This window comes from Anabrus simplex, chromosome 12, assembly GCF_040414725.1.
Source record: "Anabrus simplex isolate iqAnaSimp1 chromosome 12, ASM4041472v1, whole genome shotgun sequence".
Lineage (NCBI taxonomy): Eukaryota > Metazoa > Arthropoda > Insecta > Orthoptera > Tettigoniidae > Anabrus > Anabrus simplex.
In genome coordinates, this window is record NC_090276.1 from 27307150 (window position 1) to 27325675 (window position 18526).

An 18526-nucleotide genomic window follows, 5' to 3' on the forward strand; every position below is an offset into this window, starting at 1 on the left:
TTTTAAGCAATTAAAATGATCAAATCCTCATTTCAATTGACCTATGCATATTATTTCATAATGGTGCTTTTGTCTATTTGCAGAATTTTACGAAAATTGGCCTATTCAAGTGCGGCCCGCGAATATGACTAAGGTTTCCAAAATGGCCCTCGAGCCCCTACAAATTGGAAACCCCTGTTATAGAGGAACTATGGTCTACGTTGGAAAGAAATAGCATGTTATTCTCGCTTTATCATCATCATCATCTGTTTACCCTCCAGGTTCGGCTTTAATAATAATAATGTTAGTTGTTTTATGTCCCACTAACTACTCTTTTACGGTTTTCGGAGACGCCGAGGTGCCGGAATTTAGTCCCGCAGGAGTTCTTTTACGTGCCAGTAAATACACCGACACGAGGCTGACGTATTTGAGCACCTTAAAATACCACCGGACTGAGCCAGGATCGAACCTGCCAAGTTGGGGTCAGAAGGCCAGCGCCTTAACCGTCTGAGCCACTCAGCCCGACAGGTTCGGCTTTTCCCTCGGACTCAGCGAGGGATCCCACCTCTACCGCCTCAAGGGCAGTGTCCTCGAGCTTCAGACTCTTGGTCGGGGGATACAACTGGGGAGAATGACCAGTACCTCGCCCAGGCGGCCTCACCTGCTATGGTGAACAGGGGCCTTGTAGGGGGATGGGAAGATTGGAAGGGATAGGCAAGGATGAGGGAAGGAAGCGGCCGTGGCCTTAAGTTAGGTACCATCCCGGCATTCGCCTGGAGGAGAAGTGGGAAACCACGGAAAACCACTTCGAGGATGGCTGATGTGGGAATCGAACCCTCCTCTACTCAGTTGACCTCCCGAGGCTGAGTGGACCCCGTTCCAGCCCTCGTACCACTTTTCAAATTTCGTGGCAGAGCCGGGAATCGAACCCGGACCTCCGGGGGTGGCAGCTAAGCACGCTAACCACTACACCACAGAGGCGGACATTCTCGCTTTATACAAGATTTTAATATCAATACTTTACCCACTTTTCACTCCACTCAGTCTTCAAAAATAGTGAAATTTGTTGTTACTTTATTTATTTATTTATTTATTTATTTATTTATTTATTTATTTATTTATTTATTTATTTATTTATTTATATGACCTTCTTTTAATAGATGTGGTTAGGGTTATAATGCCTTCTTTTACACTGAACCAATTTTGTCACGTTGTACAAAAAAATAATTATTTCTGAACAAAAAATTCCATCGCATTACGATTGTGTTTTGTTTGTTCCAGGTCCTCCTGTCCACGTGACAGTCAATTTGTTGATCTATAGCATGGGGCCAGTTTCTGAAACAGATGAGGTAAGGAAAGCGCAAGTGTCTAAATCTGAAACGAAAAAATACGGAGTAATCCACTCAAGATCAGTTTTTCTTCTGTTGTTTCCACCGTCTTCCTCTTGCGTCACGGTTGCTTTGCTGTGTAGTTGTTCTTTCCGGTGTGAATGGTTTCTTTCTGTCATATCTACAGCAGTGGCGTACGGTGAAGACATTCCTTACCCCAGCTACAAAAATGTTTTAAATATAAGCAATCGCAGCCCCACTATGCTCTCTAAAGTCAACTTTAACAGTTAATAAGACTGCTTTTTTCGTGGAAAGGTCTACCTGAGAAAGGTATCTGAATAATATTTTCAACCACACACTCGCATATACACTGACTGACAGAGCAAATGCAACACCAAGAAGGAGTGGTTCGAAAGGGATGAAAGTTGGGGAAAAAACAGAGACGGCACGGACGAATAATTGATGTTTATTTCAAACCGATATGCAGGTTACACAATGCGCACGGCATCGACTCAGTAGGATGTAGGACCACCGCGAGCGGCGATGCACGCAGAAACACGTCGAGGTACAGAGTCAATAAGAGTGCGGATGGTGTCCTGAGGGATGGTTCTCCATTCTCTGTCAACCATTTGCCACAGTTGGTCGTCCGTACGAGGCTGGGGCAGAGTTTGCAAACGGCGTCCAATGAGATCCCACACGTGTTCGATTGGTGAGAGATCCGGAGAGTACGCTGGCCACGGAAGCATCTGTACACCTCGTAGAGCCTGTTGGGAGATGCGAGCAGTGTGTGGGCGGGCATTATCCTGCTGAAACAGAGCATTGGGCAGCCCCTGAAGGTACGGGAGTGCAACCGGCCGCAGCACATGCTGCACGTAGCGGTGGGCATTTAACGTGCCTTGAATACGCACTAGAGGTGACGTGGAATCATACGCAATAGCAATAGCCCCAAACCATGATGCCGCGTTGTCTAGCGGTAGGGCGCTCCACAGTTACTGCCGGATTTGACCTTTCTCCACGCCGACGCCACACTCGTCTGCGGTGACTATCACTGACAGAACAGAAGCGTGACTCATCGGAGAACACGACGTTCCGCCATTCCCTCATCCAAGTCGCTCTAGCCCGGCACCATGCCAGGCGTGCACGTCTATGCTGTGGAGTCAATGGTAGTCTTCTGAGCGGACGCCGGGAGTGCAGGCCTCCTTCAACCAATCGACGGGAAATTGTTCTGGTCGATATTGGAACAGCCAGGGTGTCTTGCACATGCTGAAGAATGGCGGTTGACGTGGCGTGCGGGGCTGCCACCGCTTGGCGGCGGATGCGCCGATCCTCGCGTGCTGACGTCACTCGGGCTGCGCCTGGACCCCTCGCACGTGCCACATGTCCCTGCGCCAACCATCTTCGCCACAGGCGCTGCACCGTGGACACATCCCTATGGGTATCGGCTGCGATTTGACGAAGCGACCAACCTGCCCTTCTCAGCCCGATCACCATACCCCTCGTAAAGTCGTCTGTCTGCTGGAAATGCCTCCGTTGACGGCGGCCTGGCATTCTTAGCTATACACGTGTCCTGTGGCACACGACAACACGTTCTACAATGACTGTCGGCTGAGAAATCACGGTACGAAGTGGGCCATTCGCCAACGCCGTGTCCCATTTATCGTTCGCTACGTGCGCAGCACAGCGGCGCATTTCACATCATGAGCATACCTCAGTGACGTCAGTCTACCCTGCAATTGGCATAAAGTTCTGACCACTCCTTGGTGTTGCATTTGCTCTGTCAGTCAGTGTAAATCCAAATTGATATTCATGGCAGTGACGTCACTATCACAACAATGTACCTACAGTTTCATGCGGTGACGCTTCGTGATAGTACAGTCATGGTTTCCACAAAAACACACTGGGACTATTTGTTTTTAACTTACAAAGCCTAATCTAAACTGAATTAGCAAACGTTAACTCGTATTTTATCGTCGGCGAACATTTATATTTTCATTCGTGTACTGAATGTACAGGCCTTTGCCAGGGGGACCTGGTATTGGCTTTGACAATATGAAAGTGACTGAGGTATGAGCGATGCTAGTAATGCCAATCCTTATGCAGCCAGTCCCTGCTATGAATGGTGTGAAAATGTTGCTCATAGGGTCGGTTGGTGCATTTCAGTGGGCTTGGCAAACTGATTATGTAATAGCAACTCTGGCTCGGTGAGGAAAGCAACGGGAAACTACCTCACTCCTCATTTCCCTAGTACGCCTCTTCAGTGATACCTAGGCCATCTATGACAGCTGATGGCAGAGCTGTTGAGGAACCCACCAGCGGAAGGGCTGACGGACTGAACATACATACTGAATGTACGTGCATTAACGACAAACGAGGGAAAATATTCGTCACGACGTATAACACACGTTATATTCATTAAGAATGGCACAGAACTCACGAAAATTTCACCTTTAATCCAAGAGGAACACTACAAAATTTCACTATATACCCCATCACAGACAACCAAATACAAAATTCTTTTAATTCGCGCTTAGCCCTGTCTTCATGTTGGGCAATCAAAATATTTTTCTGCGGCTATCGGAAAAAAATACTCGAAACGTGCCATCAACGAATTGCTCGAAAAAATGTTGTAAATGCCGAAATCCAAAAAATTAAAAGTATTCTTGCAAATTAGGCTACAATTGATTTCATAAACTGGGACTATTTTTTTAAAAATCAAGACGTTGTGCAAGTGGCTATACTGTTAACATGTTGATGTTTGTCTTGTAGCCTCTAGCGTGTAGCGTTGAACACTTCGAGCGACAAGTATTTAAACTACCCTTTTTTGCTCTTTGTTTTATGTCGCACAGACACAGATAGGTCTTATGGCGACGATGGGATAGGAAAGGGCTGAGGGGTGGGAAGGAAGCGGCCGTAGCCTTAATTAACGTACAGCCCCAGCATTTGCCTGGTGTGAAAATAGGAAACCACTGAACACCATTTTCAGGGCTGCCGACAGTGGGGTTCGAACGACTATTTCCCGGATGCAAGCTCACAGCTGCGCGCCCCTTAGCGCACGGCCAACTCGCCCGGTAGTGACAAGAATTAAAACTACATCCCTTACCTAAGCTTGCTGGTCTGCCATAAATTTCTGTCGGGGGATGGCCCACAGCCCCGTCCCGTCTCCAGGACAAGGAAGCTTCAAGTGCATGCGTCAACCAAGCGACTTAAATTTCGCCGGGCTGTCTTTCGCGCCGGCAAGGAGACCCAGCCCGCTGGAGAAGCTGAAATGCGGTAGTGCGAGCGGCTTGTCGAGACAGCCGTCCAGTACTTGGCTCGACTTAGATTTTCGCAGTTTTATAAACTTTATAAAAAGCGTTCTAAGGAAAAAAAAAATATAAATGTAAAGTTATTTACCCCAGCAGCGCTGGTGTAGATGTGGTTCAGTGCACACCACTGATCTACAGTACATTATATCACAGAAACCAAACCTTGCGATTATAAATTTCACACCACAATCACCTCTCTCCTATGCTCCCACCAGGGGAGTTGGCCGTGAGGTTAGGGGCGCGCAGCTGTGAGTTGCATCTGGGAGACAGTGCGTTCGAGCCCCATTGTCGGCAGACCTGAAGCTGGTTTTGTGTGGTTTCACATCTTCCCTCCAGGCTTAATGTCCTCTCTCCTATGCTCCCACCGGGGGAGTTGGCCGTGAGGTTAGGGGCGCTCAGCTGTGAGTTGCATCTGGGCGACAGTGCGTTCGAGCCCCATTGTCGGCAGCCCTGAAGCTGGTTTTCCGTGGTTTCACATCTTCCCACCAGGCCTTCGGTTCAGAGAGTCCCGGGTTCGATTCCCGGCCGGGTCGAGGATTTTAACCTTCATTGGTTAATTTCAATGGCCCGTGGGCTGGGTGTTTCTGCTGTCCCCAACATCCCTGTAACTCACACACCACACATAACACTATCCTCCATCACAATAACACGCAGTTCCCTACACGTGGCAGATGCCGCCCACCCTCATCGGTGGGTCTGCCTTACAAGGGCTGCACTCGGCTAGGAATAGCCATACGAAATTAAAATTTAAACCAGGCTTAATTAAGGTCACGGTCGCTTCCCTCCCACTCCCATTGTCGCCATAAGACCTATCTGTGACGGTGTGACGTAAAACAAATTGTAAAAAACAAATAATAAAATAAATCCTATCCTGCCAAACAATATTCAGTCGGTGACTTTTTTTCCACCAACGGGACTTCAACCGGCTAACTACAGTATCAAACTATCAAAAACCTGATGCACTAACCATCATAGCCACCAGGCAGGCTATTGAATATAGTAACTGTACAATTTACAATTAACCAATGTTATTCATTTAGAGCCTTCTTTCGCGTGTCAGATTACCTATTAGTTTTTATCTAGTCTTTTCTCAAATGACTGCTAAGAAGTTGGAAAATTATTATATTCCCCAAGTCCTCTTTTTATAAATGAATATTTGCCCCAATTAGTCCTTATGAATTCCAACTTTGTCTTCATGTTATGATCTTCTTCTTTTCCTACCGCGTTTTCCCACACCTGTGGGGTCGCGGGTGCGAACTGCGTCGCACATGTGGATTTGGCTCTATTTTACGGCCGGATGCCCTTCCTGACGCCAAACCTATATGGAGGGACGTAGTCAATATTGCGTGTTTCTGTGGTGGTGGGTAGTATGGTATGTTGTATGAATATGAAAAGGAGTGTGTTGGGAGGAACACAAACACCCAGTCCGCGAGGCAAAAGAATTAATCAGAATCGATTAAAATCCCCGACTCGCCCGGGAATCGAATCCGGGACCCTCTGAACCAAGGGCCAGTACGCTGACCATTCAGCCACATGTTATGATCTTCCCTAAGTTTAAAAACTCCACTCAAGCGCATTCGTTTACTAATGTCTCATCCCACGCGATATTTCAACTGGCAGCTCGAAACATACCGCTAGTCGAGCAACTCATCTCCTTACTTCCAAGTCTTCCCAGCCCATGGATTGCGTAACACTGCTAATTTGTCGGAAATCCCCAAAACAAATCATGCTGCTTTTTCTTTGGGTCCATTTCAGTTCTCGAATTACGTAATCCTGATGAGGGTCATATACACTGGAGCCATACTATAACCAGTGAGATACACCCTCACCTCCTTATATACTCTCATAAATAGAGACGAGAATTTGCCTATTTGCCTATTTTATCCCTATGTTCAGAAACGTAGGCTTTTGAGATATAAATCCGTTTTAGTATGTTTAGCTATATTTCGTTGGTTTTATTGTGCCTATAAATGCCTATTTCAGGGGTTTGTGCCTGTTTGGAGTATAATTGCCTATTTGATGCCTTTTGATTGTGTTTTAAAAAAGCCGGTTTTCTTCCAGTAGCTGGTGTGCTCGACAGCCTTATCTTCTCTTTTCCCAATATCTGTTCACCCCACGAACAAAAATGGGAATTCTCAGAAGTCACCAGGAATAGTTCTAGGGAAATCTCCATCAGGAGAAACAAGGAACAATTTGACCTCGAAACCTTCAACCCCTCCAAGACATCAGCGAGAACCAGTCAATGTCGAACTATGTTGCGCAACCCATATGCCTTGTACCTCCCTTTCGATGCGAACTGTTGTACGCGTACGCTTTATGTTCAGACGTGTTGCGATTTATTGTCAACAAGTAATAATAATGTTATTTGTTTTACGTCCCACTAACTATTCTTTTACGGTTTTCGGAGACGCCGAGGTGCCGGAATTCAGTCCCGCAGGAGTTCTTTTACGTGCCAGTAAATCTACCAAAACGAGGCTGACGTATTTGAGCACCTTCAAATACCACCGGACTGAGCCAGGATCGAACCTGCCAAGTTGGGGTCAGAAGGCCAGCGCCTTAACCGTCTGAGCCACTCAGCCCGGCTATTGTGAAGAAGAAGAAGAAGAAGAAGAAGTGTGTTTGCGGCAAAGCCCAAAGAAAAATCGTCTAAGTCCTACTGGCTGAAGCAGTGGATCACAGGGGATCCCAATTTCGTTACGGATGGAAGGGTAGTCTGTCAAGCTTGCTGTAAGGATGTAAGTTCGATTGTTCCTTTTATGTTTTTTGTGATTGAGAACTATGATCGCATAAAATTGTGGCATATATTAGCCTATTAATTCATGTATTTTGGCAAGTTGTTTTGTTGCAATACTGTAATAGTCGTGAAATTTCAGTAATTGATATTGTTAAAATGTAAATAATAATTATTGAACGAGGAGTTAGAACGCCGGTGGTCTCTTGTCACAGAATGGATGAAAATTAAATCGGTATTTCGAACTGTGACTCATTTCCTGTGAAAATAGAGATTTACAACTGAAATTCAATTTTTAAAACTCCCTTTAAAAATCGTGAATTCTATTACACTTCTGCTAAGCCTTTGCGAAACACAAGTTGCAGGTCCAATGTAGCCCGGGTAGGACGATGCCACAGCGTGTTCTAAAAGGTTGCTAAGACTATCTTTACAAGACCAGGCCAGCGAAAAGACCGCTGGTCTGGATTGGTGAGGTCCGGTTAGTAACCGTTGTGTTTTGGCGGGAGGGGGCGGGAAGCAAAGAGATCCTGAGGGGGCGTAAGCTCCCAGGTTAGCGCCACGAAGTCGCCAACAAGCCTCTAGCATCCCCTCTAGAGTCTTGCTAAATTGTGACAAAAAAAAGGTTATGGGCGCATGCCACGACAATTTCAAATTAGGCGGTTTTTAATTTTCAACGAGGGTGGTGGCCTTGTGAGCACACATGATGCAGGATCTATTGCAGGCAACAGAAAGTCGCCTTCATGTCAGCTGACCCGGCTGACCAAAGCGAATAGCAACAAACAAAATGTTCAAAAATCTGAGATTTATGGTGCCACCGTTTTCATTCTTCTATATAAGTAGGAATACTGCTAGGGGCAGCTTGGTGGGTCCTTGGCAAGCATAAAGGACGGATCTCTCCTCTACGCTACTCCGGTATCGTTTCACGTCTTTTTTATTATATTTTTCACCCAGTGAACTTGACACGATACTGCCAAATTATAACTGAAAATCCTTGAGGACATATTTCCATGTAAATTACTAATTCTTTTGTTCCAAATTTAAAGTTTTGTACTTCTAGAAACATAAACCCTAATAGTCTTTTTAATGAAACAAATGCATGATATATACTAAGCATTGCCAATTAGCCCAACTGTAGAAATTTAAGATACAGGGACAATGTAATTTATGTCAATCGTATTGCCGTATTTTTCAGATCAAATGTGATAAAAATACTACATAGATCAACTTTGAAATACTGCAATGCATCTGATACGAGTACAGAAAACTGTATCAATGCAGCCTTTCTACCAGTCCACTTTGGGCAGCGACCAACAACCATTTTCTTCAGACCTATGCATTGCAATGTTGGAGCTAATATGCCCCTGCATAAACCGGAGCATCTTCAAATTTAAACAAGCTGCCGGGAGTAATCACAAAGTTGGAGAAGAGTGGCATGGCCCTGGTCGAGTCATTTAGGATTATGGAAGAAGCCAAGGGAAGTTCTGACCGAACCTCTGGGAAGACAGCCGCTGCATGTGATGTTGAAAGATCTTTCTCTCAGTACAAAAATATTATGCATGTCAAAAGAACAAGATTGTTACCGGAAAACTTTGTAACGTTGCTTGTAAATTCCGTTTACAGTAATTGAGTCTGTTATTAAATTATAAGTAATATTTTCATGCCTACTTTACATGTTAGTTCCTATTTAAATGCCTATTTTGGCTAATTTAAGAGCCTATATGCCTGCCTATTTTAACTATTTTAGTGCCTATAATTCTCGTCTCTACTCATAAACATACGAAGCGATCTGTAATCCTTATTAACCACCTCGTTAAGGGGACCGGATAGTGTAAAGACGAGTCAGCAATAAATCCTTAATGTAATCTAAACTACTTGAACAATTCTTGTGAGATTTTGAAGTATTGTTACAATGAATTGTGGGTATACATCTGTTGAATTTACTAGGAATTGATTGATCCAGTAAGCAGTGAAGGAAGTTTACAATTTTTTTAAAAAACGCAAAAACACAGTCTTTTGCATACCGTTTTCTTTTGATCTAGATGATACACAGCCGTGAATATTGGTACATACAATGAATTAAATGAGCTTGATACTCTATAGAAGATTTATAGTGTCTTTATAGTGTTTGCTTTTATGGTTGACTTTTATAAAGGACATCAATACGACCCCTGCTGTCCATCCCCACTCACCACAGAAGTATGTATAACAACTCATTTGTACCGGGAACCATACGTTCCTGAATTCTCTCCCGGCATACACTAAGCAACCTAAAGTTATTCAGAAGAATGTGCAGGAAATTTTACCTACATTCAGAATAATTTACTCTAAGAATCACCCTCAAATGTTAGATTAAGTCAAATGAATAAAATGTAAAATGTAAATGTATTTGTAAAGTTAGTAACATTATAGTTGACAATTTTCGATATATAGTTTCAATAATAGTAAATACTATAAATTCATTTTAAAATATTCAAGTTATTCTTATTCTACTTTACAGTTCAGTTAAATTATATTTAATGTAATGTTTAAATTATATTAAACTTATTTTTAATTTTAAGTAGTTACAATGTTCAATACATTATATTCATGCAGGTGGACAATTATATGGTTTGGCATAATAGCAGGCTTCATAGCCTGAGCCCCGTCATGTAAATAAATAAATAAATAAATAAATAAATAAATAAATAAATAAATAAATAAATAAATAAATAAATAAATAAATAATAAATAAATATAAAATAAAAAAGTAAAAAATAAAAAATAAAAAATAAAAAACAAAAAAGTAAAAAATAATAAATAAATAAATAAATATGCAGATGTATATTGAGACATATAAATACAACTAATTTAATAGAATTACCTTCCTGTTCTAATCAGTCTAAAGCCCTACTAAGCAACCCGTTATTCGCATGTTATATATTTTTTTACCACAAATAATTCTGAAAACTATTTCTGTATTCACTACAACCCTGCTATAGTTGTATTGTTGAAAGTCCTAAGCCTGCTCATCCATGTCTGCTAAGTGCGCTTTATTTCTTCAGTCAGTAACTGATCATTGTACCATATTTACTGTATAATCAGAGTTTCTGTTTTCTTAATATTGTGAAGGATTAGAATTCATTTTTAGTAGGTAGATTCCACATCTATATATTAAAAAATTATGAAAACTAAAGTCAGTCAGTCCGGCCATGCTATCCGGTCGATTTCCTTCATTTTTCTAACTGAAAGGTATTCATGCACAGATTTGTCATCAGGTACTATAAATCACTTAACTTCCACCTTCCTAAAATTATTTGATTTTCAATTTTTTGTCTCTTTGAAGCAATCATATATTTGGTTCTAATTGAGGTACGCAGTTCGTTTCGGTCTAAAAACACTCCGTGGATCAAACGCTTTCTTTTGAGGTAATAACTACTTAAATTGGTAGATTATGAGAAAAATTATGAGTACATTTGTCTCCGTGACGAAGATCTTTGAAAGGCTTTTTAACAGTTCGGCCGCGTAGTGTTGCTCCAAGGAACGTTTAATTTAATTTCTTTGTGTGATGTACTTTCAAGTGTTTTGTTGGCATAATATTACATTCTGATACCACAGCAGATCATGTGCTTTATTTGATTAACTCGAAACTTTACAAATACATCCGTGAGGATAGTAACGAACAACACCATAATTTGTACATTGCCGGCGGAGCCAGCGAGGAGTGTCTATTATAAAGGTGCTATTTCCAGTTCCAAAAAATAAATTAGTATTTTGTGCACATGAATTAAAATAGTTGAGTATTATCGATTGCATTGAGCAATCAAAACCAGGAAGACGTAATTCCTTAAAATTTGTGTCAAACCCCATCATGGGTACATTCCATATGCATTTCATTTTACGTCCTTTCGACCAGACAATCCTCATTTCTTATCGATTTATTCCTGTTAGGACCAGCACTGAGCATTCTACGCCGTTTGTTTTGAATGGCTCGTCTCAATTTCTGTATAAACTTTATCACAGACCGAACCTCGCAGCCGAGGAGAGAAAGAATGCGAGCCGCCCCTTCCAGCCACTGCTACTACGCTGCTGACACCAGGCAGACTTGCCCGCCCAGTATATGATTGCTACGTCATATAACTGTAGCTCACGCTCGTATTTTCCGGCTAATTAGGTTTAATTTAAAAGAAAACTAATTTTAAAAGTTGTAACCTGATAATTTCATCTCTCTTCCAGTTTTATGTGATGGATTGTTACTTCCGCCAGACGTGGACAGACAAGAGGCTAACTTTCCATTTTCCCGGTCAGAGTGAACCCCTGTCTTTACCGTGGTTGTTACTGGACCGCGTCTGGAAGCCAGACACATATTTCATGAACGGGAAGAAATCTCACCTGCATCGCATCACCGTACCGAACAAATTCCTGCGACTCAGCGATGATGGTCTCCTAACTTACTCGACGAGGTAAGTAGCTCAGGCAGTCGAGTGCTGGCTTCCTGAGCTCAAGTTTCCGGGTTCGATCCCGGCTTAATCCGCTGATACTTGTAGGAAAGTAAACAGTTGGTCTTCAGAGAACTCCTATGGAACAACATCCCTGCACTACTGTACTACGTCTCCAAAATAAATAAAAAATAGTTACACAGCGTAAAACAAATACCGGTAACATTATTATTATTATTATTATTATTATTATTATTATTATTATTATTATTATTATTATTATTATTATTATTATTATTACAAAGATAATGTATAATACCCTACTGCATATTTGCAAATGTATTTTAGATAAGTTATAAATAAATCATTATAGACCGTTATGCCTTTCAGCGTTCAGTATGCGAGCCTCTGCGAATTTACTAAACGTCGCCACAATCCTCTATTTGCAACTAGTACTGTGGCCTCATTTACTTATATACCTGTTATCTTTAAATCGTTAGAAACTGAGTCTAACCATCGTCGTCTTGGTCTCCCTCTGCTTCTCTTACCCTCCATAAAAGAGTCAGTTATTCTTCTAGGTAACCTATCTTCCGCCATTCGCCTCACATGAACCCACCATCGAAACCGGTTTATGCGTACAGCTTCATCCATCGAGTTCATTCCTAACTTAATCTTTATCTCCTCATTCCGAATACCTTCCTGCTATTCTTCTCACCTGTTATAACAGCAATCATTCTCGAAATTTTCATGCCTGTTACTTCTAACTTAATGAATAAGATATCCCGAATCCACTCAGCTTTCTCTCCTGTAAAGCGAAGTTTTAAAACACGTTTACTAAGAACAGCTTTGTCCAGTCCGTACGTTCTACTGGACCGATTTGCTTCAATTTTACGTTATTCTCTCAGAAATTACCTACCGGTGAATCATCAAGTTTTGATAGGTCTTTTAAGTTCACTAGACTTTGAGTAAACCTAAAATAAATGACTAAATGACCACTCCAAGAGTTGCAGACGAAGGCATACCCTAGCCCGCAATACATTCTGTGCTCAGCGGGTTGCACACTGTTAAGGATCAATATCTTTAAGAACAGATATTTGCGAAGCTAAACGATAAAAAAATGACGGCGACTATAGGCAAACCTGCCATTTCAACTAAACTTGCAACTCATTTGACTAAATACTATATGGAGATAAAATACCGTGGGAGTAAGACACCCATAAGCACCCATAGTTGGATTGGGGAAGGGAGTGACATACGAAAATAATCGGAAATGGCTTATATCCCCAGTTTTCAAGCAATCAAATCAAATCAATCAGTCTGATCTGCATTTAGCGCAGTCACCCAGGTGGTGGATTCCCTATCTTTTGTTTTTCTGGCCTTTTCTTAAAGAAATGCAAATTTGTCGAACATCTCCCTTGGAAAGTTATTCCAATCCCTAACTCCCTTTCCTATAAACGAATATTTGCCTCAATTTGTCCTCTTGAATTCCAGCTTTATCTTCATATTGTGATCTTTTCTACTTTTAAAGACACCACTCAAACTTATTCGTCTACCGATGTCATTCCACGCCATTTCTCCACTGGCAGCTCGGAACATGCCACTTAGTCGAGCAGCTCGTCTCCTTTCTCCCAAGTCTTCCCAGCCCAAACTTTGCAACATTTTAGTAACGCTACTCTTTTGTCGGAAATCACACAGAACAAATCGAGCTGCTTTTCTTTGGAATTTTTCCAGTTCTTGAATCAAGTAATCCTCGTGAGGATCCCATACACTGGAACCATACTCTAGTTGGGGTCTTAGCAGAGACTTATATGCCCTCAGGTACTTACAATGATTCCCAAAATAAACTTTAACCCCATCAACGCAGTAATTAAAACAGAGGAATTTTCCTGTTTGTGAAACTCATAAGCTCAGTGTTAATTGTAATGTTATTCTTGTTACGTACCACTAACTACTTTTACAATTTCGGAGACGCCAAGTTGCCGGAATTTCGTCCCATGGGAGTTAATTAACGTGCCAGTAAATCTTTCAACACGAGGCTGTCGAATTTTGGCATCTTCAAATACCACCGTACTGAGCCAGGAACGAACATGCCAAGTTGGGTTCAGAAGGCCATTACTCTACCCGCCTAGCCTTTCATTGGTTTTCAAGTCTTCATTTTGAACTGTTATTGTGAAATTCAGAAAAAGTCATCACTATGTTTTGAACAGTTGTCTGTGTATAAAATATTAATATTAATTTCATGATACGCTAAATAAATGCAGATATCCTGTGGTCCTAGGTTCAAGTACCAATTAGTAGTACCATTTTCAAATTTATAATACTTAATAATATACAGTACCTCCATATAATTTTGAAAAATAATTAACTAGTCTATTCTTAAAATTCCTTTTTAATGACACTGTAACAAGGTTAAAAACATCATTAAATCTAATATCAATTCACAAAACAATACAATACTGCGTTAATGCTTCACGGTGCTATTGATAACTAATATTAAGAAAAACTAGGATTTGAGGGGAGAAAAACCCACCGGAGCACATGTTTCACTTAGAAAGAAAATTCATTAATATACTGTAGGCCATGCAATACTAAACCTGAGATGATAGATCCTTCCTGGTCAGAGTTCTGTGGTGATATATTATCACATAGTGGTTTTTCTAATCGCAACGATGATGTGGTATACGAAGGCGAATCAAAAAGTAAGTTACACTTGCTCGCCGCGAGAACACGCTGTGTGTCGTGACCATGGGCAGTGCGGAGCAAGCTACAGTAACTGCTGACACGTCTGATATGAAATTTGGTGTGGTATCCCGTCGTATTGTGTGTGCAGAGCGGGCTAAGCAAAATGGCGCGTCAACTGGATGTTCACTCCAAATTGGAGGTGCGTGCAACGATCAGATTTCTATGGGATAAATGGCTCAATTGCACGGACATTCATCGTGAACTCACTGCTGTATATGGCGAGCGTGCAATTTCTCGCCCAGGTATTGTGAAGTGGTGTAAGTAAGCCATTTGACTCCGGACACACGGATCTCACGGACGAATATCGTGAAGGCAGGCCCGCAATGTCCAGTACCGTTGCAAATGCTGACTGTGGATGAGATCATTAGAGAAAATCGACGCATAACACTGCAGAAAATTGCCATTATGCTTAACATTTCGTATGGCAATGTGTTCTCCATTGTTCACCATCCCGTTAGATTTCATAAACTGCGTCAAAGATGGGCCCCACGTTTGCTCACCGATGTTCATAAGGGACAACGTTTCTAATCATCACTGGCATTTTTGCAACGATATTCTGTGGAAGGCAACGAGTTTCTGCGGTGAATCATCACTGGGGATGAAACATGGGTCCACCACTTCAATCCCGAAACAAAGGGAAGATCGGTGAAATGGATGCTTATTTTTTATACCACATCATCACCACGAAAGTAGGCCAAGGTCCAACCTTCAACAGGAAAGGTAATGGCGGGTATGGTGCACGTGGAATTTATGCCGGAAGGCACGACAATCAACTCGACTTCGTATAGTTAAACATTCAAATGTTGAACCGGTTGCGTAAGGCAATTAAAGAAAAGAGGCGGGGAAAATTGAGCGCCGGTGTGATTTTGTAGCACGATAAAGCAACACCTCACACGGCCCGCCAAACGTCCGAACTACTGCAGCGATTCAAGTGGGAGGTATGGTAACATCCTGCATACAGTCCAGACTTAGCGCCATGCGATTATCATGTGTTCGGTAACCTGAAAAAGGATCTCGGTTGACAACGATTCCGAAACGATAAGGAGGTGAAAGCAGCTTACATAGCGCTGTGGGTGATTTCTACGCATCCGAAATCGAAAAGTTGGTTTTCCGTTCCATGAAATTTTTATAGTCTCTTGGGAACTAAGTGGAAAAGTGAACTTACATTGTATGTTGCCATAGCCGTGTTGTGTTCCCTACGTGTTGCTGGTACTTACTTTCTGATTCGCCCTTGTAAATTACCTAACAAACATAAAAGCAGGACAGCGTGCATATTTACCGTCTTACTAATAAACGGTGTATAACTTTTATACAAGGTTTATACACCGATTATGTGAAATTCGTTACTAATAAACCGTGTATAAGCTTCCTGTGTATACATCTGTTATAGTTATTCATTGTATTGCTTATACAGACCAGGACCCTTGTATAAGCGTTGTATAGCAGCGAGTAGCGGAAAATGAAACGAGTGAGCAATTTATTTTCGTGGTATTTATTGTCTACAGTAATATAATCGAGGTGAAATATTCGACTTATCCATTTAACATTGAGAGAATGGACGATAACGTTGATCTTCACGATATTTTAAACATAGAAGACATACACCATTCAGAGGTTATGGACGCTAGACATCTTCGTAAAGTAAAACACTTTAAAGAGACGGAATGGCAATAACTATAAAATAAATTATGGTTGGGCGTATTTTTGTGTAATAATGTGTTACTGCTTAATAGACTTTTGATATTGCGAGTTTATTATACATTATCTGCCCCTACAAAGATCTTTCTCAAAATTGAGTACCTATAAAATTGGGCATATTCCTCGAGATAAAAAATGGCATAACTTGAAAACCATACGTAATATGATTTCCATACTTTGTAGTTGAATACCCAGAAATATAACGTATAAATGCCTAATAGAAACTTTTTTGATCAAACCTTTCGTTTAGCTACAAAATAGGTTTTCCTTTCTCCTGAAAAGTAAGGATTTAAGAATGTGTACGGTACACTTTTCAACTCGCCGATTCAATTACAATTGCTTGCGTTTTCCGTACTATCCCAGTTAGGAGCTATTGATCTTTTCTTAAGCCATTCCATTTCTTTTTTTGGCGTTCATTACACAAGCAAGCTGAAGAAATGTTGATATCAGTATAAGCCAATTTCCAGCTGTCTCACTTAGTGTTACAACTGCCTTTTCGATATGCCGTGCTACTGTGCGACTTTCCGGAAAGTTTTGCTCGTAGATAACCAGCAGAAGCGATCATAAAGGCAGTGAACGTGCGAAATACGTCAGTGAACTGCAGGAAGAGATTCCTACGCCTTGGAACGAGTGTATACGTGCTGTATAGTAATACAATGCGTATACCTCGTTTATTAGTAAGAAAAATGTAAAACGCTTATACAGGGTTTATTCACTGTTTAACTAAACAAGAGTTAAACAACTGTATAAGGACTTTTTATTAGTAAGACGGTTAAAGAATACGATTTGAGATGTATATATTGGATTATTTTAAAATTCATTTTTTATTATATTGAGAAGGACAGAGTTACATGAAGAAGTATATGTAGTATTCGGATGAAGACCTTTATATAGTCTCATTCGGAAGTTCTTATGAATTTCTAACTTAACTTTTGAAAGAAAGATTATGTACGTCGACTTAGATTTTTTTGTAGTGTGCAGAAATAGATTGAGTGCAACGTATTTGAAATCAATTTTTGTAATTGATTGTGTTATATAGGAGATTCAATATGTTTTCTATTTCGTGTAATCTGATTGCTTCACTGTTTTCTCTCTTTACAGATTGACCATCAAAGCCAGTTGTCCCATGCATTTGAGAAAATTTCCTCTCGATTCGCAGACATGTCCGCTGGTCATTAGCAGCTGTAAGTAGTATTCTGCTCTTTTCTCTACACGAACGTGTTGAATACGTCAACTGTGTTTTCTTATCTAATAAAGGGATAGGTACGCCTACGTGCGTCATTGATAGACTGTTCCGCTTAACACGCTTCGTCTTTTCAAAGGTCCCGTTCTATACATGCCTCTGATGCACAGAAACAGATTGCTATACTGGAAGAGCAAGCAGCAAACATAGGACTTAAAATCTCATATGAAAAAACTAAATTTATGACAAAAATCCATATTCCTCCACCTGAATTTACCACTGATATGAATAAAATTGCAAGAATAAAAGAATTTAATCGGCAGCCCTGAAGATCATTTTCGTGGTTTCCCATTTTCACACCAGGCAAATGCCGCGGCTATACCTTAATTAAGGCCACGGCCACTTGCTTCCAGTTCCTAGGCCTTTCCTATCCCATCGTCGCCATAAGACCTATCTGTGTCGGTGTGACATAAAGCAAATAGCAAAGAAATTAAGTACTTAGGTGAAAGGCTCACTGAAAATGGGATTGAAAATTGACGCAAGTGCGATAAACAGTTATAACTTGAAAACAATATTCTCTCACCCATGGGAAACTAATGAAAATATCGAGCTCGAATTATTATTATTATTATTATTATTATTATTATTATTATTATTATTATTATTACTTGTATGTATGGCTATGAAGGGTTACTGCCATTTAGTATTAGTATTGTTATTAGATAATATGTACATACGATATGATCACGCTGTTTGTGAGGTTATGTCTTGAAACATGTGTTGTACATAAATATTTATATGAGTTCAGTTAATGTAAATAACTGTAAATTAATACTATAATTTATTCTTACCTGTATATATAAACTGTAATCCACAATTGTGAAACACACTGTAACTTCCAGAATGGTAATAGACACGAGAACGATTGAGAATATTCCATACATTATAATCTATGTATTATGCACTCCTGAGTTTTCGAGAAGGTATTGCTTGTAATGTATCTTTCTGGAAGCCTGGCCATGATAACTATATAAAGAGACGATCTTGACGGTGAAGTTATTTACTGTTAAGTGAGTTATTGTTCAGTAGAGTTATGGTGTAGCAAGAATATACTTGTGACTCGTGACATGCAGTGGATGCAGTCA

General features: G+C 40.9%; 1 protein-coding gene across 1 annotated transcript in view; it reads left to right on the top strand.

Moving 5' to 3' along the window:
- The window catches only part of LOC136884018 (gamma-aminobutyric acid receptor subunit alpha-6), an 86767-nt gene that overhangs the window by 41883 nt on the left and 26358 nt on the right, over positions 1-18526 (top strand). The window contains exons 2-4 of the mRNA XM_067156019.2: positions 1261-1328; positions 11556-11782; positions 17300-17382. Of these exons, the coding sequence (XP_067012120.2) occupies positions 1261-1328; positions 11556-11782; positions 17300-17382 (378 nt within the window). The remainder of the gene's footprint in view (positions 1-1260; positions 1329-11555; positions 11783-17299; positions 17383-18526) is intronic.